The sequence below is a fragment of the Myxocyprinus asiaticus genome, chromosome 29 (genome assembly GCF_019703515.2).
Source record: "Myxocyprinus asiaticus isolate MX2 ecotype Aquarium Trade chromosome 29, UBuf_Myxa_2, whole genome shotgun sequence".
NCBI lineage: Eukaryota > Metazoa > Chordata > Actinopteri > Cypriniformes > Catostomidae > Myxocyprinus > Myxocyprinus asiaticus.
The window spans coordinates 44,369,382-44,389,929 of record NC_059372.1 but is presented as its reverse complement, the minus strand read 5'-3'; the positions used below and the strand labels follow the sequence as shown (position 1 = coordinate 44,389,929).

General features: G+C 37.8%; 1 protein-coding gene across 1 annotated transcript in view; it reads right to left on the bottom strand.

Annotated features, from left to right (window-relative positions):
* The window catches only part of LOC127419863 (nuclear pore membrane glycoprotein 210-like), a 60,756-nt gene that overhangs the window by 23,121 nt on the left and 17,087 nt on the right, over nt 1-20,548 (bottom strand). The window contains exons 12-29 of the mRNA XM_051661634.1: nt 16,327-16,482; nt 15,897-16,086; nt 15,275-15,420; nt 14,961-15,179; nt 14,386-14,559; nt 13,719-13,911; nt 13,518-13,624; nt 9,360-9,464; nt 9,173-9,274; nt 7,374-7,502; nt 6,954-7,081; nt 6,737-6,872; nt 6,478-6,540; nt 3,342-3,521; nt 3,175-3,255; nt 2,877-3,008; nt 2,376-2,534; nt 1,332-1,423 (exon numbers count right to left, since the gene is read on the bottom strand). Coding sequence (XP_051517594.1) covers nt 1,332-1,423; nt 2,376-2,534; nt 2,877-3,008; nt 3,175-3,255; nt 3,342-3,521; nt 6,478-6,540; nt 6,737-6,872; nt 6,954-7,081; nt 7,374-7,502; nt 9,173-9,274; nt 9,360-9,464; nt 13,518-13,624; nt 13,719-13,911; nt 14,386-14,559; nt 14,961-15,179; nt 15,275-15,420; nt 15,897-16,086; nt 16,327-16,482 — 2,492 coding nt within the window. The remainder of the gene's footprint in view (nt 1-1,331; nt 1,424-2,375; nt 2,535-2,876; nt 3,009-3,174; nt 3,256-3,341; nt 3,522-6,477; nt 6,541-6,736; nt 6,873-6,953; nt 7,082-7,373; nt 7,503-9,172; nt 9,275-9,359; nt 9,465-13,517; nt 13,625-13,718; nt 13,912-14,385; nt 14,560-14,960; nt 15,180-15,274; nt 15,421-15,896; nt 16,087-16,326; nt 16,483-20,548) is intronic.

The window sequence follows — 20,548 nt, the reverse complement described above, 5'->3', positions numbered from 1 at the left end:
GAGTGGCTGTATCACACATTTCCTTGAGCAGAATATCGCACTACCGATAGTTCCCGAAGTTTGTTTTCGAAGAGGAGAGAGGGCACACACTCACATGATAATAATCACATACTGTATGACCATTTGATGTTATTTTGATTAATTGTGCTGCCCTGAAGATTGTGAATTTAGTCTACTGATGCTCTTTATGAAACTTAATGGCCAACAATAAAATCATCACGGTATTCACATTATTGCTTCATTTTATATTGTCTGCAAAATCACCACTATTATATCATGAATATTCTAGGTATCACCCAGCTCTAGTGTATATCACTTATATATTTTTACTATTTTCGTTATTGTGTTTCTGAATTAAACATTTTAAGACTGCACAACTCCAAATGATGCACTTAAATTACCAATAACAACCGTTTAATGAAAATTGCAAACTTTACAATAAGGTTTACCTTAACATAGTAAATGCATTAGGCATCACAAATCAATCAATCAAGTCTATTAAGTATGTTATTGATTAATTGATAAACGTCTAATTGTTGTTAATAATTTGATCGATTAAGCTTATCGATCATCGATTATTGAATTTCAGGACAAATTTGAGTAATCATGCCAGCAGATGTTGAGAAGGCTGTCTCTACTCTTTTTGTCAGTAAAGCACAAAGGCGCATTCACCAGACATTCATCTCGCCATCCCCAATGGTATGTTATGTAAGCTATTGTGTTATAATTTGACATCATTTCAATTAAAAAATATCCCACGATCCACAACGTGAAGTTTTAATGAACAGTAATTAAACAATTCACAAATTCATACTAAACATAACTTAAATGTTAAAAATACACTGAATTAAGAATATTTAGTAAGCTACAAGCACATGTTAGTTGGAGTCCTCCACGTGCGTTTTGCAGTATTAACGTTAACGATGAATTGATTAACTGATCGTTAATTTCCACTACGATCAATTATGATAATGTCTGAAAATTGACATCCCTATCAATGTCTCTCTATCCACCCATCCATCCACCCACCTACCTTTCTTTTTGAAAGGCATAAGGCACAGTGATTAACAAGAAAAGTTAAAAATGGCACTTCTTGTCCAAACGGTTGCAGACCCCTGCTGTACTTTATTTAATGCTTATTTTATTGGCTTTGCAATGTAAACAAGTTTATACACACATTAATATGGTACCATACACATTATTATAGACATACAATGCAACACTCAATATTATATAATATGTAACAGGGGGTCCCTCTACCAACCAAGGGGTTCTTGGCCTGATCCAAGCTAGTTGTAACAAATAATCTTAGTAGATTGTTGTCATGTTACCTGTTTGTTTGTAGTTTCAGCAGCGAGTTTGGTGACATCAGTATCTCTTCGGCTTTAACTTCTGGGTTCAGCAGCTGCAGATTCTCATAAACCTGCATTCAACATTTCAATAAACAATAGGTTTAAACTGGGGCTGTCATTGGATCAAACTTTTTTAGCGAATTAATTACATGGTACTCCAATTAATTAATTGAATTGATCACTATTAATCGCATATATAAATATTTGCTGAGAAAGCCCTCAAATAATAATTTAATATATAACGATTAAATAATTACAAATAAAAAAAATATATATTATAAAAATAATAATTCTAATAATTAAAATGCATTAGTGTGGCAGACAAGTAAAGCATGAAGACAATACAAAAAATGGCTTTAGAATGCAATATATTGTTTATTTACATATTACTGAACTTAAGCCAGTGATTGGCTTACAGTCCTGAGCAATCCATTTTGCAACTGAATTCCTGAATCTGTCCAAAATAGATTATGAAGGCTTTTCTAAGGACCCGTCAATGTACACCTGCGTCACACGGATGCTTTTGGAGCGTCTGTTACGTTAAGTCATAAACTTGCCATTTTTAGGTCTCTGTGTCAAGTTAAGCATAGTTGAAACTTAGAAAAACATGTCTTGACATCACTGCATTCGGATTTGCACTCCAAGCTGTGTTTGAACATAAGGACGTGTTCTCATCTTGTGCTGTCTGCTCTCGGTAAATGTGGTTTGTTCTCTGTATAAGCTGCACGCTGCCTATACAGCGAATTTCACTTACTGCCCCCTGGAGAAAATAGGTGGTACTTCAAGCTTAAATTGCTCAGATGGTTGGAATATTCCTTATTACAGTCCAGGAACATGATTAATTGCGTTAATTTTTATATAAATCGCACTGAATTAACGTGTTAAATCGACAGCCGTAGTTTAAACATGGCTCTCTGTTTACCAAATTTTAACTCAACATCACCATTATAATGGACAAGAAAACAGAGTCAACAGAGCAAACAGTGATGCCTCTATGAATAACAGATTAAGATGTGAGCGCACCTGTATCTGTATCTCATCATGTAGTTCCAGTGTGTTGTCCTGCAGATGTCCAGCGAGAGGGATGCTGCTCTTCAGGATCACCTTCAGTCCAGTGCGTCCTTTACTCCTGCCAAACACACTCATGGCAAAGTTGTGCTCGGCGCTGAGCTGCACTGACGCCTGCAGGACACATCTGACAGTCAGAATACAGTTTCTCTATACTGTAATACTCTATACTGAAATGTTGGAAAATGTACGAGTGCTCTCAAATAATAATAAAAAAAAACAAATCAATAAGGGGGATCTAAATTGTTGATGCAGTATTTCAAGACAAAAAAAAAAAGTTACAATATGATTGTATCGGCAATCACGTTGCATGGCAAGTGATCTTTTGGCAAGCAATCAACAACACACACACACACACACACTTCAAGTGGAACCAATCAACCACTCTGTGATCAGAAATAAGCACACACATTCTCAACGAGGCACTGTACAAATAAGAGTGAGTGTTGTTGTGACCTCTGCATGCCGTGTGTTGACGTCCAGTGTATCTCTCTTCGTCACAGACCAGTGGAAGGTCAGACCAGGTACAGCGTTCCCAAAAGAGAAGGGTGTTTGACTGCTGGTCAGTCCCATCACATACACCGGCATCTACAGCAACACAACAAAGCTTTATGACATACTCAAATCCTCTTATCAGAATTGTACATTCACAACTGAATTGCATATATATTAAATATTAATTCAAATTCCAACACCAACTCATTAAAAGGAAAGGGAGCCAATTCTTAAACTCTGAAATGAACATGCGTGTTACCAGTGTTCCAGTCTTGATTCTGGTGATGGGGGCTTTGATTCTGATGGCCTTCAGCTGGACCACCTCAACATCCACCCGATCCTGTTAATAACAGCATTGAACTCATTTACACACAGATCAAAGCAAATTTATATAAACCTCACATCTGTCCGACTTTGCAGCATCACCTGTGACACCACCACCAATTTGCCTGTTTCCGTGTCGACCGCCTGAACCACACCGGCCACAGTCATGTTGCCCACAGACAGGCCCTGAACCTGTCCCAGACTGTTGACGGAGGCGATGTTCTCATCCGACAGAGAGAAGAGGATGTTGGACTGTGGCTGTGGTCCTCCTTCTGATGTGATCTACAAATCAACACATGAGTCTGATTTACACATCAGAATGCTTTAGGCACAAAGATTGAAGTCTGCTGTGGTGCAAGAGGGTGACTCTAACTAAACCAGTCAAGAACATTCAAGAACAATTAGCAGGAAGAATAGAAGCCTATTTTAGGACTAATGAGTGTTTTTGCATGGTGATATTATTTTCATGACAGTTTACGTTTCTGCTAGCGATTTTAGCCATTCTGGAACTTCCACCAGACTTGGCCATTGATTAGCCACGCCCACTCTTTCCAAAACTCCGTACTCCGAAGACACGCACGCGCGCACACACACACTTGGAGGCCATTATATTAGAGCATAGAGCGATAGAGGGTGAAGGGTCCCCGTGAGTTTCGCAGGAACAGGACACGTACCGGCACTTATACGAGCATATATAGGCTGAGCTGTAAATGTAGTTAAGTTTCCATTAGGGATGGGACGATAGATTGAATTTTGATATAAATCGTGAACCAAAAACACTGTTTAAAAGGATTCACACAAGGTCCTTGAAGTGCTTGAATTTAACTTTTAAAAATGTAAGTACTAGAATACCTGAAAAATCGGCTTGTTTTGATGAAAGGTGCTTGAGATTAAAACGGATCGTTTCCTCCGTGTAATGTGTGTCCATCAAGATGAGACGCACTCCACTTTCATTGAATAATGTGTCTTAATATCCTTTCTGTTCTTTACAGTCAGATAAAAAAGTACATTTTAATCTCACACAGCATGGATGTGCTAAAGAAACTAAGAGCTTCTCGTTGATGTTCGCTGAACCGGAAAACTCTGAGGTGCTCGTTGAACCCTTAAAGTGACAGTAACCTTTTTAGCCTCTTATACAATTGAATGTAAACTTGTAAATTGTACACATTACTTCAAAACAGTAATAGCTCATATCATTATTATATATACAATTTCATGATTTTATATTAATTCATATAATGTAGAACTTTTGTATTTTTACAAAGTTATATTTTGATTATAATAATGGTGAAAAACAAATGATTAAAATATAAATATACGCTTTCACATACTTTTTTCAGGACAGGTTTTAGTTCTGTTCAGTTGCTGGTTCTGCACCTGATCAGCCTGAATGTAGCCACTATTTTTAAAAACTTAAGTGTTATTATATCAAATAGGGATTATATCGAATCGTGAACCTCATATCGTATATCAAACCGAATCGTGAGATAACCATATCGATCCATCCCTAGTTTCCATCCACATACTTTCTGCGTATTTTGGGAAATCGCATAAAAACTGCTGGATAGAAACACCAAGATGCAAATAAAATCTCCAAAATGCCCATCAAAAACTGATATGCTCGCTTGAAGTGGATGCATTTTTTAATCAATAAGAAGAAATGTGCATAAACTATGATGGAAACACATTTACCAAATAAACTCCTACTGAATTTATTAGGAATACAAGATGTGCATAAAAAAAGTCATGTTACTGAATATTTATATAATAACCAGCATGCTCTGGTCATTCTGAAATACCAGTGTCCTGAAAATCCAAAGCCTGTATAGAGTTTGCAGACAAAAATAATTTGAATATAAACTTGAACTGTGCAGCAGACCATGTTCAACACTTTTGAAAAATTTATTATAGATCTGCACAGTAAAGTCATAAGGACAGAGAAACACACACACATAGTGCTCATGAAACTGACGCGCTGTCTTTCACAGACATGAAGCTCCTTACAGTGTTTTGTCTGCGTGCTATAAAACACAAGTACTTTATTAAAAAAAATGTTTACCGTTTAATTCTTTTGAACACATGGGATGGAAACATGGCTTTATTCCAACTTTGTTCTTGCGATAATTCAGATTTTTCACAGTTCGCAACTTGGATGGAAACATAGCTAATAACTGACAGGCAGAATGTCTTCTGATTGGCTAAAACCAATCTGATCGGGCCAGCGGACATCTTTTGCGCCACTGTTTACCAAGCCTAGGGCTGTTACAGAGACAAGTCATTTAATAAAAATAAATAAATAAAAAAACACAGCACCTTTAAGCATATTTCCCCAGCAAATTCTCCAAACTCTAATGAAAAATGACATATTATTTGAATTGTACAGTACATTTGTAAAATACAGTTTAATTTATTTCAAAAATCATTGCATCCAGACTGTATTAAAGTAATTAAAACCATTTATGTATTTATTTTGCATTACACTTGTCTGAATTTGGAGAGAAAATGTGCTTAATTGTCATGAAAATGATTTCACAATGAAAAAAAAAATCTTAATAGTCCTAAAATAGGCATCACATTCTTTAAGACAGATATAAATTCTCTTTTTTTTAATTATTTGATTTTGGGGTAAAATATAGTCTCAGTGTCAGACAGCACACCCACAGATCTCCAACCATCTGACATTTTTACAAATTTCACACAAAACTGGAAAAAACTGTTCTCGATCTAGTAAGCTCTAATATGATTGGCTGGTATTAAGCAACTTCTGTGAGTAAGGGTACATAAGGTATGTATATCAGTCTGCCAGGAAACAAAGTCGTTTATACAACTTACTGAATATCCAGTACATTGGATATCCACAAACAGAACTTTAAATTTTGCTTTGTTTTCTTCGATATGTCTTCTGAAGTTTTTTTTTTCTTTTCTGTACAATACTATCCTTGAAGTCTCAGCACATTTTCCACTATTTTTCCATGTTTTCTGTACAAATGTTCATGGAGAATACCAAACCATTTTTCCATTACTATTGTGGTATAATATTTCTCAGATAACCTCTGCCCCTAAACAACACATGTTCAATATGAATTGTGATTGATTGCTTTACATGTCAGTGAGAAGGCCTCTTCCTGTCTAAGTGGGCGGTTCTTGGCCAGAATACGCCACATACCTTTTGCTATGCCAGACTAAGTGAAATGAGATTTAGGCCTGTTCTTATGAGATTCACCCCAGAATATATTACCTGCATCATTGCCCCAATTATTAGAGTGACTTTCCTGGGCAGCAGTCTGAAGGGGGGAAATACCTACAAATTATAGAAAGAAAAAAACCAGACATCTATTAATACTGCATCTGTATGCAAACACATCGTCATCATCACATTGATGGCATGAGGTTTCCCATCTGTAAATAATCCTAAAACTGAACTATAAACAAATGTATACAAACATTATTTTTGTGTTAGGCAGAACAAGCTACATGAATGCATGGAAGAGGCTTACTTCAACTTGTTGTGGTGCAGAGGTGATTTTCCGGCCGTTTTTGTCTATGACCACAGCAGACACACTGGTCTGACCGATCACCAGCCCTTTCACCAGGAACGTGCCCGTATCCTCCTCTGATAAATCTGACAGAGCTCTGACAAACAAGACATGCTCATAAGCTCTCACAGACAACAGAGAAATGAGCTGATTAGAACTGATTGAAACAGTTACTCACTGCAGAGAGATGATGGATGAAGCTGCCCTCAGCTTGAGGTTCATCACAGAGAAATATTTGGACAGGAAGGGCTTCTTATTGCTGTCTAAAACTCGAACGTACGCTTTCACTGACTTGCCAATCTCCACCTGAAAAGATTGTCATTATCTGAATCTCATCTTTCATATCAAAATCATTTCATAATAACAAAGCACATCATAGCAAGAGTCATACAATGAAAGTAGTCATTCAAAATTTCTCAATTCAGGGACAATAAAATAAAACAGCTAAAAATGTGTTTTACACAAGCTTTAAATCTATAAAACATATTTATTCAACTTCAACTTTAGTTCAAATGGCTCTAGCTACCATCTTGTAATCAATTTCTAGATGAATTCATTTAACAGATCTTATTTTAGTCTTTGAATGGGCATCACTCACCTTGTCGACCACCCGCACATAAATCTCCAGAATATCAGAGATGTGGACTGTAGCCGTGGTGGGGGATGGAAAGGTCAAGCAGAGGTCATGAACCATCACCTGCAAGACCCCCGCCTGTACTGGGATCACCTGAGGTACACAAAAACCAGATTGCATCCCACTCTCATTCAATAGATTTTACAGCGTGCAGGGAAAAACGCAGAGTCTGTAGTCATTTGAGTTCATTAACAGACTAAAAAAGTCCACTAATGTCATAGAACACTGTAGTAAAAATAAATGACCATTTTGATCGGTGAGTTTGGCATTTCTGCAGTGATCAAAACTTTTATATATACACACTGGTGGCCAAAAGTTTGGAATAATTTACAGATTTTGCTGTTTCGGAAGGAAATTGGTACTTTAATTCACCAAATTGGCATTCAGCTGATCACAAAGTATAGTCAGGACATTACTGATGTAAAAAACAGCACCATCACTATTTGAAAAAGTCATTTTTGATCAAATCTAGACAGGCACCATTTACAGCATCCATCACTCCAACACCTTACACTTGAGTACTCATGCTAAATTGATCATTTGGTACTAGAAAATCACTTGCCATTATATCAAACACTGCTGAAAGCTATTTGGTTCGTTAAATGAAGCTTAACATTTTCTTTGTGTTTGTTTTTGAGTTGCCACCGTATGCAATAGACTGGCATGTCTTAAGGTCAATATTAGGTCAAAAATGGCAAAAAAGAAACTGCTTTCTCTAGAATCTCGAAATTTCTCAAAAATACAATTTACAAAATACAATGCTTGAAATGCTTGAAATATTTCATACAAAGCTGTACACTACAGTCTTCAAAGACAAAGAAGAACTGGCTCTAACAAGGACAGAAAGAGATGTGGAAGGCCAGATGAACTAAACAAGAGGATAAGTACATCAGAGACTCTAGTTTGAGAAATAGACACCTCACATGTCCTCAGCTGACAGCTTCATTGAATTCTACCCGCTCAACACCAGTTTCATGTTCAACAGTAAAGAGAAGACTCAGGGGTGCAGGTCTTATGGGAAGAATTGCAAAGAAAAAGCCACTTTTGAAACAGAAAAACAAAAAGAAAAGGTTAGAAGAATGGGCAAAGAAACACAGACATTGGACAACAGATAATTGGAAAAGAGTGTTATGGATCTTAACCCCATTGAGCTTTTGTGGGATCAGCTAAACTGTAAGGTGCATGAGAAGTGCCCGACAAGACAGCCACACCTATGGCAAGTGCTACAGGAAGTGTGGGGTGAAATGTCACCTGAGTATCTGGACAAACTGACAGCTAGAATGCCAAGGATCTGCAAAGCTGTCATTGTTGCACTTGGAGGATTTTTTGATGAGAAATCTTTGTAGTTTAAGAAGATCTGAAAAATTTTTTTAAATTGTAATAGTAATTTTTCACATTATTAATGTCCTGACTACACATTGTGATTAGTTGAATGCCACTTTGGTGAATAAAAGTACCAATTTCTTCAAAATCTGTTCATTATTCCAAACTTTAGATGTATATAAAACATACATCTTGTTACACTATATGCACTTGAGTAGGGAAATTGATTAAAACAGTTTCATTTGATCAATTTAGTTGTTCATTTTGAATGCATTTCTAAAGAGGTTCAGACTTTCTTGCCTCAGGCCACCACTGGTAAAAGCATTTAATCTTTTCTTTTCATCAAGTAAAAAATTGGCTGCCATGAAAAATCAATGAAAACACTGGCAAATAAAATTCAGACTAGTGTGCAAATCTCGAGGAATGTGTTTAAATGTCACCTGAGCAATTCCCTGAGACTCTTGGAACGAGACATCAGCGATTCCAGCGACACTCGTGTTGACATAGAAATAACCTGAACCCTCTCGCAGATTCAGATCAGCCTGCAGATACAAACACATAACGTGTAAAGCACAGATCACAAGCTGAGAGAGCAGAGTAACCAATGGTGGGAGTGAGAGGTGTTACCGTCACATCAGGGTGGTTGTACATGGTGATGGTGTCAGGGGTTACTCGCACATCCTCCACTAGCAGCAGCTCCAGTGTGGTGGAAATGGCAGTCATTGGATCAAACTAACATAAACATAAACACACACACACAATCACAGCTCTATTTCATATTGAAGTTCACTAATGACTGAATATGTTTGAGTAAAAGGATTGTTCCAGGGGCGTAGCAACAGTTAGTGGATATCATGGTACATGTCCCTCTCATGTTTTGAGAAATTATACATTATAGAGTTTTGGTTGACATGCAAAGAAACTGTATCCACAGCAGAAGCCTCTGCCAACCGGTTGCCTCAACAATGAACTAAACCGACAAATGTGCATTTGTGCAAGCTGTAAACATTAATCTACCTTGGCAAGTGCTCACTGATTTTCTTGAAAAACAAAGTCAGATTTAGTCACTTTTTCAATGAACAGAATGAAATGAGGTTCCTTTAAGCCAGCGCCACACTTGCAGGCTCCAAACAACTAAATATTGGCTGAGGGTGTCACACTTGGCGACTATAACTTTACCTTGTGAAAGCGTGTTATTGTGTATTTATCCCCAAGGCTTGCCATAGAACGCATATGTCCATATGCAGTTTTCAGTGAATAAAGAAATTCCTTTCAATACAAACAGACTGTTGTGCCTCCGCTTTCTGATTTCATTAGTCCCTTTAGAACCCACCCCAAAAAACAAGAAAAACACTTAGTGACAGAATCACTATGGATTACAATCTGCATTTGTGATATGCAGCTGTGAGTGCGATCACAAGTTAAAAATGTTCAGATCAGCATGGCGTCTAGTCAGTTCTTTAGTGTGAGAAGCAGCTCATTGGCCACTTGACGAGAACACAAGAGCCCGCACCGGTGACAGAACAATTTTTTGATGTGCTGGAGCCATTACCTCAGCAGGGAGTCCTGACGGTCAAGGGATTAATCCTTTAAGCTCTGAAGGGTGTTTTTAAAGATTTCCTGTTTCAGGGCCATCCCCAAAATTAAAAGCTTTAGCTCAAAAAAAAAAAAAAATATTTGTACACATTTTTTAATGATATAGATTATGATAAATTCTGAGACTCTGAGCCTAATAAACTGCTGAAAAATCTCAAAAATATTTGATTTGAAATATTATATATATTATATATACAGTATATAAACACCTGTTTAGAAGTATGTAAAAGACATAGATACTTTACATAGATACAAAGATTCTAGCTATTTCTCACTATATTTTTGCCTGTGAGTTAAACAAATAGGCTGGTTGTATTCTGCTCTTTGAAAGCTTTCTAACAACATATCACACATGGTTATTTGATCAGTTTGATGTTTTTACCAATTACAATAATATGAGTAGTGCAAAATTATGAATAAATTATCAAACCGGAACACTTCTGATTTGTCCACAAATTTCAAAGCACTTGTTCAGTTTTGGTCATAATACCTATATGCATTGCAAAGTACAGCTTCTAAGCTTTAAAACAATAATTATTTTGTGTTGGTCAAGACTGTAGTTATTCATATTTTGATCATTAGTTTTTTCTCTGCGAGCCCTCTGGCAAGTTTACGACCTCCCGCTTGCAGACGATAATGCACGCTCCGTCTCTCACATACTGGCCAGTGATTATGTAAATTAAGCTTATGACTGAAAATCACGATACAAAATGAAACTACAGAACAAATTAAAAAGGAATATTCTGGCTTCAATACAAAAATAAGCTTAATCGACAGCATTTGTTGCATAATGTTGATTACAACAAAACATTTTTGGCTACTCCCTCTTTTTTCTTTAAAGCAAAAATCTGGGTTACAGTGAGACACTTACAGTGGAAGTGAATGGGGCCAGTACAGAAACATTAAAATACACTGTTTCAAAAGTATAGCCACAAGACGTAAACATTATGTGTGTTAACATAATTTTAGTGTGATAAAATATCTGTTCGCTAATAGGGTAAATGGGCGTTGCATCGACATGGCAACGAAGTTGTAAGATTGGAAATAACTTTACACATAAAAGGTTAGTAAGTGATTTTATCACACCACAATGTTTATGTTTTGTGTCTATACTTTTTTTGGACTGGCCCTATTCACGTCCATGAATGCCTCACTGTAATCACCATTTTTACTTATTTTAAAATAAACCAGGGACAAGTCAAAATAATTTTTGTGGTAATAAATATTGTGCTACAAATGCTTTTGAGTAAGGTCAACTTGTATTGAACCCTGTAACGGACATATGACACAAGTGAGCGAAATCGGCATAGAAGTAAATTACAAAAAAATAAACCAGACTCAATAACACAGTTTTAACACAACAGTGAATACATATAGGTTGTCATCCAGGGTTTTTCCTGGCTCAAAATGAGGCGGAGGTGGTACCATACTGACAAAAAAAAGTGATGTTAAAAACACATAAACGTTGGCTCCTAATGACCTGGCAAATGAATACTAGTGTTAATTTTGTCAGCTGTTTTTTTAATTAAGTCTTAGTCCTGTGTCAAATGTCCTTTTTAGTTTTTATCATATTTAGAAAACCTTATCCTATTTTTTTATTTTTTTTTGTCAAGGTTTAGTTGACAAAGTCTGGGCATTTTAATGTAGTTTTAGTCAATGAAAACTGTTGATATGTTAGTCATATTTTAGTAACATTTAGTCATTATTGACATTTTAGTCACTGAACACTGTAAACATTTTTAGCCATAAGAGTATTATTGATAAGCATGTGTCAATCTAGTCTATCCAAAACATACATACATACATATATACATATATACATATATATATATATATATATATATATATATATATATATATATATATATATATATATTACACACACACGTTTTGTCATTTTAGTGTTATTTTTCACATAAGATTGCTCTTATCATGATGATCTCATCAATGATGCAACAATGCGATTGCGAGCTGCAGATAGCGGGGGTGAGAGACGAGCGTTAGAGTGCGCATCAGCCGGCGGAACTTTAAATCTCTCCCGGTCTCGACTCCTGCTCAGATTGGGTCACTTCTGCGACTGGTTGGAGCGACTCTGACCACACAGAGAATGACAGTTTTGGAGTTTGTGCTTATTTACATGTCACCCTCCTGTATTATATGAACTTTAATTAAGGATGAAATAAAGATATATCGCCAAGCTGTGATCTGTGTTTCTATCAGACCCTCGAACTGCAGCGCTCCTCTCGTCTCGCGTGTCATCATTATAGTTTTATATGATCTCATGTTATGTTAAATGTCATCAAGCGACTATTCGACAACGGAATTTTTGTATTATTATTGCAGAGATTTGAAGTTACAAATGACAATCCACCGAGTGCAACGCTTGTTAGTGTTTTCCATGAAGACACCTGCCAGAGTGTTGTAGACAGGCGGAGGCGGCAAGAAATTTGATGGAGGCTGCTGCATAGTAATTCTCTATGCAGGAAAAACCCTGTCATCTAATTAAAAATTATGAGCCAAGATTTATTGCATATTTTTCACAATGAACCTCTTTTCCAAACACTAGTGAGCTGCCTATCAACATTTAAGGCATCATAGGTGCACTCCCAACATGAAGGCTGTTCAACAAGTAGGCAGTAGAGCTAACATCTAACAGTATTTTACATGCAACAACAAAATGGCAGACAGTGCTGAGGTAAAAGTCAAATTTAAATAACTACATTTTATTCAGTATCAAAACCTTTGGGTTATCTGATATCTGTCAGGCAGTAGGGACATTTAATGTGTGCCATTCCAAAAAGCATGCTGCCTTAAATGGTTGTTGCCTATGTAGAACTGTCAGCATTTCAGCTTCCTTTAGTGGTTTGCTTTGTTGTTGGCAACAGTAACTGTGGTTAGAGAATATCAGTCACTTCCTGCTGAGGAAATGAAACCGTTCATGAGCTCATGTACACTAGAAACTGCAGTTCAGCCACTCCCTGCATACTTGGTTCGATCACTTGGTTCAAATGCCGGTTTTCAAGTGGACTCTTTTGCGGTTCGCTTATGCGCACCCGAGTTCAGAAAACCATGTTTACACTAAACAAACAAACTGAATTCGGTCATCAAACAGATTCAGGTGCACACCAAAAGCTGTAGTGTGAAAACACCCTGACATAACTGTCAGATCGATCCTGCAGAGGAACCTACCCCGCTGGAAACCACTGCTGCCTGCAGGTGGGATGTCTGATAGCCCACTGCCGTCACTGTGATGGCTGCAACGCCTGATTCATGATGCACAAGAACCGTCTGACGACCTGCACAGAGTTCATCATCAACATCATCACATCTCATACATATACACACAGTAATTCCTCATTATTTACAGTCTGAAATATTCCTTGAAGGTACCGTGCAATTTCATCTGTTTGTTGTCACCCTCATCTAAGTGTAACTGCATGGGCATGGTCGGCTCAATACTCGCCAGCGACACTTTAGATGATTCCCAGATGATGCTCAAAGAGCTGAAGTTATCAAACCTCCTGCCCTGCTGATCAAATGCCATCACGTCCAGCTCTGGGTTGTGATAATTAGAAACTGGCACCTACAAACCGAAAATACAACACTTTTGAAGTTCACATTTAGAGATTAGGGAATTTAACAAATCTAGTCCTGATTTTCGATTCTACTTAACGATTCGTTCCTTAAAGTTGAAGTGTTTAATTTATGCATCATCAAATGGAACTGCAAGAATAACGTTGTTTTCAAACAATGAAAACTCCATTGGTCTCACTCCATTGGTTGAGTCAATGTTGTTGTGTCGGGCTGGGTGGGCCACTCAAACAAATAGTCCAAACATTTTTTGGGGCCAATGCATGTTGCATATTATATATTCTTTCTGCACTGGCAGAAGAATGCAGATGTTTCAGAACCATTTAATGAACCTGAATGCCATGAAGATAGTTAATTCCGGTATTTTTAAAAGGAACTGGTTCTGAATGAGAACTAGTTCTGGATTCCCAATTCAGTGCATCTGATGATAAGACTCCAGATGTGTGTGCGCGGTTTGAGTGCTCACCACTTGTTTGTTGTGCTGCAGCAGTGGGCAGGACACATCCAACTGTGGGTTTGTGTAGACAGGGGTCAACATGAGACGTGATGGAGGTGCACACACAAACTTCACCACTGCTGGCTCCACTGCAGGGAACGGGTTCGTCACGGTGGGCTGGTTACCGACAGTTACTGCTAACACCTGTCAATACACAAACATTTCAATGACCATCTCAAACATATCAGTCAGCAAACATTTCTACAGGATCATTTTAACGGGATATAAAGTGGGGTAAAAAAAAGTCTGGCAGCACTTTGAAAATATGGGATTCAAAATCGAATTTAAACCTGGAAATTAAGGCTGTAAATTTTACTTGATCATTTAATGATTAATTATTCCCGTCCGGGGTTAATTCAGACTCAAAACAGATTCAAAACAACTAGACAAGAGCGCAACAGAATGCAGAAGTCTTGAGACGTGTTTTTAAAATTTGACATGGCATCACACAAGACATCTTTAGTATCCATTTGTAGAGCCGAAATGCTGCAAACTGCAAAACGGAAGCATGTTCTCTAGTGGTCTCAGACTTTTCTATCACATACCTGTTCTCCCAGAGCTCGACATGTGGCTCTGAGCAGATGTGTGGAGTATGCTCGTGAGGCAGGTCCATACAGTGACAGCGCAACACTGGTGTGGTCTTCAGCTGTCATGTTCCTGAAAAACTTGGATGGTTCTAGGACCCACGGTCTGGGGCCACCTTTAAAGGTCATGTCTTTGGAGGAGCCCAGCGTCACCACGGCAACAGACATGGGGTCAATCGACTGACGGAAGAAATAAATGCCACTATGTAAACATCGCTGCTCATTTCTTCACCTGTGTAACTTCTGAACATTATAACACATCTAAAAGAATTCACCTTTAGAGGAGGGTAGGCAGCAATAGTGATCTTTGCGCTGAGGTGAACATTGCTGTGGGTGTAGCTAACCAGCAGGTTGGTGTAACCAGGTGTCAAGGCCTTCACTCGAACCCCACTGCAGTGACCCTGACCTGGAGCGAGTCGACCTGAACACACAAACACAATAATACAATTTCACAATTATACACAGCCTTTAGAAAGGCTATTTTGTTTCCCATCCAGCCAGACACAACAACACGGACTCAACCAATGGTGTGAGCTGGGGGTGGTAATATCTGTTTGTTTGATCAACGGCAAACAAAGGGTGTATTCGGAAAGCTGTTTGAAAACAATATTTATTTTTGAAATTCCATCTGGTGGTGCAGAAATGACACACTTCAACTTTCAATAAGGAACCAAAGGTATCGTACAAGTAGTCCATACAAATCGTGTGTCATATTCCAAGTTTTCTGAAGGCATACAATAAGTTTTGGTGGTGGAAAAAGTCTGAATTTTACGTCATTATTCAGTGAACATCTAGACAAGTTCTCGCGTGAACGTGAGCCACTGAAAGAGAAAGTCATGAGGGTAAGTAAATGCAGAGTTTCAGCTGAACTATTCCTTCAATCTCAGCTCAACCCACCATCCAGCAGCTGAAAGACGCCATGGCTCTCCATGTCCACCTGCATGTGAAAGTGTGAACAGTCACTGAGCGTCACTCTCTCTCCGCTCAACTGACCAAAGATCTGCAGCGGCAGATCCAGATTCAACCCAACACGAGCCTCCACAGCGCACAGACTGAACTCCATCCCCACCGGTTCGATCACATACACCTGCACCACAAACATTAATGTGAGAACAGCAGTCATCAGTAATCTTTTAATTCTCAAAAAAAAAAAAAAAAAAAATTTGTGTTTTTGCAAACATTCTAGATAGGGTTTATTCTAAACCTCTAATAACCAAAAGTATTCATTCAACTTAACCACTGAACGAAGAGACTCTACACTTCAAACTTTGTTTTGTAGATAAATCTCGATAAAAAACTGAGCTTAAATTCATGTGTGTAGCATCACCTTCATGTCTCCGAAGTGCAGTGGGTTTCTCATGTCATGAGCGTAGATCACACTGACTCCAACATCACTGACTGTGGTCATAGCTCCTTTCACTGTAACCGTGGCAACTGCCGAGTTAGTGGAAGACCAGCTGAAGTTTCCACTTCCACCAGTTGCCTGAAACAGAGACAACATTAGATTAGATTCAACTTTATTGTCATTGTGCGGAGTATAGGTACAGAGCCAATGAAATGCAGTAAGCATTCTACCAGAAGTGAAAATAGCAATATGTATGTATATATATGTATATCAAATAAAAAAATACAAATGTGTATATATATATATATGAGTATATACAATAAAGATTTTTATGGAGTGCAAAGTTATGAGGTAGAGAAGCAGAGACCAGCTCAATGCAAATGTCTATGAATACAGTACAAGGTGCAAATGAAGAAGTATAAACACTGAAGGTGCATTGTACAGAATGAGGTGTATATATATATATATGGCCGGTGACCATAACAGTGCAAGTGGCATCAAGAGGTAGAAATTATGTGCAAAGAAATGTGCAAGGGAATGTGCAAAAAAAAAAAAAAAAAAAAATGTAGTCTGAGTGGGATGTAGTGTTCAGCGCCTGAGTTTAGAGTCCAGTAGGCTGACAGCTGAGGGAAAGAAACTGTTCCTGAGTCTTGCTGGTGCGACAGTGAAGACTCCTATAGCGTCTCCCAGATGGGAGAGGAGTAAACAGACCATGGTTGGGGTGAGAGGTGTCTTTGATAATGCTTCTCACCCTCCTTAGGCAGCGTTTGTGGTGAATGTCTTTGATGGAGGGTAGCTGAACACCAGTGATGTATTGGGCAGTTTTCACCACCCGCTGGAGGGGCTTCTGGTCTGAGACAGTGCAGTTGCCATACCACACTGTGATGCAGTTTGTTAGTATACTTTCAATAGTGCAATGGTAAATGTTCAGCAGGATGTGGGGGGACAGATGAGCTTTCCTTAGCTTCCTAAGGAAGTGAAGGCACTGTTGTGCCTTTTTGATCAGAGTGGAGGTGTTGTAGGTCCAGGAAAGATCTTCAGAGATGTGGACACCCAGGAACTTGAAGCTAGTCACATGCTCCACTTCGTCCCCATCAATGTAGATGGGAGTGTATGTGTGGCCCTTCCTAGTCCGCCGGTAGTCCACAATCAGCTCCTTGGTCTTTTGGGTGTTGAGTATGAGATTGTTGTTGGCACACCACACTGCCAGGTGCTGTACCTCTTCCCTGTAGGTTGTCTCATTGTCGCCGCTGATCAGGCCTACCAACGTGGTGTCATCTGCAAACTTGATTATGGAGTTGGAGCCATGCTCAGGTATGCAGTCGTGGGTGAAGAGGGAGTAGAGGACTGGACTCAGCACACAGCCCTGTGGTGCACCAGTGTTCAAAGTGAGGGTGGAGGAGTTGTGGTTGCTGATCCTAACAGACTGTGGTCTGTTAGTGAGAAAGTCCAAGGTCCAGTTGCAGAGGGAGGGGCTGATGCCAAGATCAGTGAGCTTGGAGATCAGCTTGGATGGGATCACAGTATTGAAGACATGAATGGAGACATTCTCCAACAAACACAAGACTAAAAAGCTCCATAAAAGTATCACAAGTACTCCAATCAACTATGTGCTTTATTCCAAGTCTTCTTTCACAGACCTGTTATGACGCGTTTCAGCCTTCTTTAACAATGTAAATGTAGCAAACGTTTTTATATTTCCCATTTGAAAAATATTTAGAGTGAATTTATAATTGTACTTTGTATTATATTATCCTGGAATAAGTTTTTAAAAATCAGTTACTGTAGCTGCAATGAACACAACTGCTGAAGGAGTGACAGAACATTTGGCCTGTTTCTCTCTTCTTACTGATGTTATCCAGTGCTCTATATTTTTACCTTCTTATGCAAAGCTGTGAAAGTGTAATTGTTGATTTTTTTTCTTTTGCTGTTTGAAAAGGGTCCATAGCCTTGTGTGATATACAGGCTGAACTAAGTTATTCATGTTTCTTTGACTTAGTGCACTTTTAGTCTCATTAAAGGGTCAATGAAGTGACACATTTTTTTGTCCAGATCTATTAAATTATTCAAAAATATATTAAAAATGCAATTCCCAAAACCGAATTGCTTGAATACATTTCTTCTATGATCATCATGTTTTTAATTACCGAGTTCAAAGTCCTTTTGATATTTCTTTTGGGGCTTAAGTAAAAAAAATTCATGATGTGTAACTGTCCAGACAGACAAAAAAAAAAAAAAAAAAAAAAAAAGAAAGTGTCTCGCTGAAATTCTGGAAAAATGGAAGTTGGCATGAGTAGTGCAGAACAATCAATTTTATTGATATTTATACAAAAGAAGCAGTGAAATAATTTTAAGAAAATTATTAATATTTAAAAAAAAAAAAGTTTGTCCACCAAATCGAAGTCATGTGGTGTATCCAACTTGAAGGTAGCCATTTTGTCCTCTTAGTTGACAAAAACCACAAAACAGAGAGGATCCCACGAGACCCTCAAGACTGTGGGTAAAAAGTAAAAAATTAATAATTTTGAAAATGTACAGTTTTGTTCAGGTCATGTGGAGTAACACTGAGAAAACTTTTGATATTCTTGACTCAAAAATTCATTATATTTGTAAAAAAATATATTTTACCTTGAAAAATGTTTGAAAAAACTTTGACTTAAGTGGTCAGTTACAGAAATACTCAAACCAGCCGATCTGGCAGCAACAATCATGCCACGGTCTAAATCACTGAGATCACATTTTTTTCCCCATTCTGATGGTTGATGTGAACATTAACTGAAGCTCCTGACCCGTATCTGCATGATTTTATGCACTGCAGCCACACGATTGGCTGATTAGCTAATCGCATGTATGCTTGTTGGTGCCAGATGGGCTGGTTTGAGTATTTCTGTAACTGCTGATCTGCTGGGATTTTCATGCACAGCAGTCTCTAGAATTTACTCAGAATGGTGCCAAAAACAAAAAACATCCAGTGAGCGGCAGTTCTGCAGATGGAAATGCCTTGTTGATGAGAGAGGTCAACAGAGAATGTCCAGACTGGTTCAAACTGACAAAGTCTATGGTAACTCAGATAACCACTCTGTACAATTGTGGTGAAAAGAATATCATCTCAGAATAACTACACAATATTAGGCAGGTGGTTTTAATGCTGTGGCTCATCAGTGTATGTTGAAAATAACATTAACCAAGATTAAGAAATGCTGTAAAAGTATAATTCATTATTAGTTCATGTTAACTACTGTTATGTTAACAAATGGAAACTTATTTAAAAGTGTTACCACATTATTATTACTAAAGTAAAACCAGTTAAACCAGTTGAACTACAGTAATTGCATAGTAAAATCATGATACAAACAAAATGATGTTTTCCTGTATTATCACTATGGTTTCACTACAAATATCATGGTTAAAATATGGTTACTGTAGTAAACCATGGTAAATGTATTGCGAGGGAACGCAAAACTATTTCAGAAAAAAAAAATCCCGCCCTGTCCTCTAATGGGCTCTGTACTTGAAGATGCATTCACCTGAGAAGCAGCACATAAGATATTTAGTCTTGCTTTTAGAGAATAGATCTTGAATGTAAGTATATTTTGTCTTTACTGGACTCACAGAAGTATAACCAAGTGAAAAAATACACATATACAAAACACACTTATATTTAAGATACATTCTCTTAAAGCAAGTCTAAATATCTTATATGATGCTTCTCAAGTAAATGTATCTTGTTTTAAGGATTTTTAGACAATTTTAAATGGTAAACAAGACAAAAACACAAGATAACAATAGGATTTTTTGCAGTGAATTGTTTACTAAATTAAACTTAAAAACATGTTTCCCTTTAATTCTGTGAATGTCATTTAGAGGTATTTTTAAAAGATGATTTTGTCCTCTTTATTGTTAGTAAGCATGTTTAATACAACCTTTTAAGTTGGGGCACAAGCTGAATAGTCGGTTAAGAGCTAATGATTAATCGTTGCACCCGAATAGAGAAATAATCGTTCTAATAATCGTTAGATTAGTCGATTATCAAAATAATCGTTAGTTGCAGCCCTACATACATTGCAAGTCTGCTGCTGCTGTTTATGTGCGTGTAGATGACTTAGTGCAATTGAGTTCTTGTTGATTGTAACTATGGCACCGGCCGCCCCTGAAACCACGAAGCGTGCACCGCCTTGACTGCACAAAACGCCTCCACCATGAG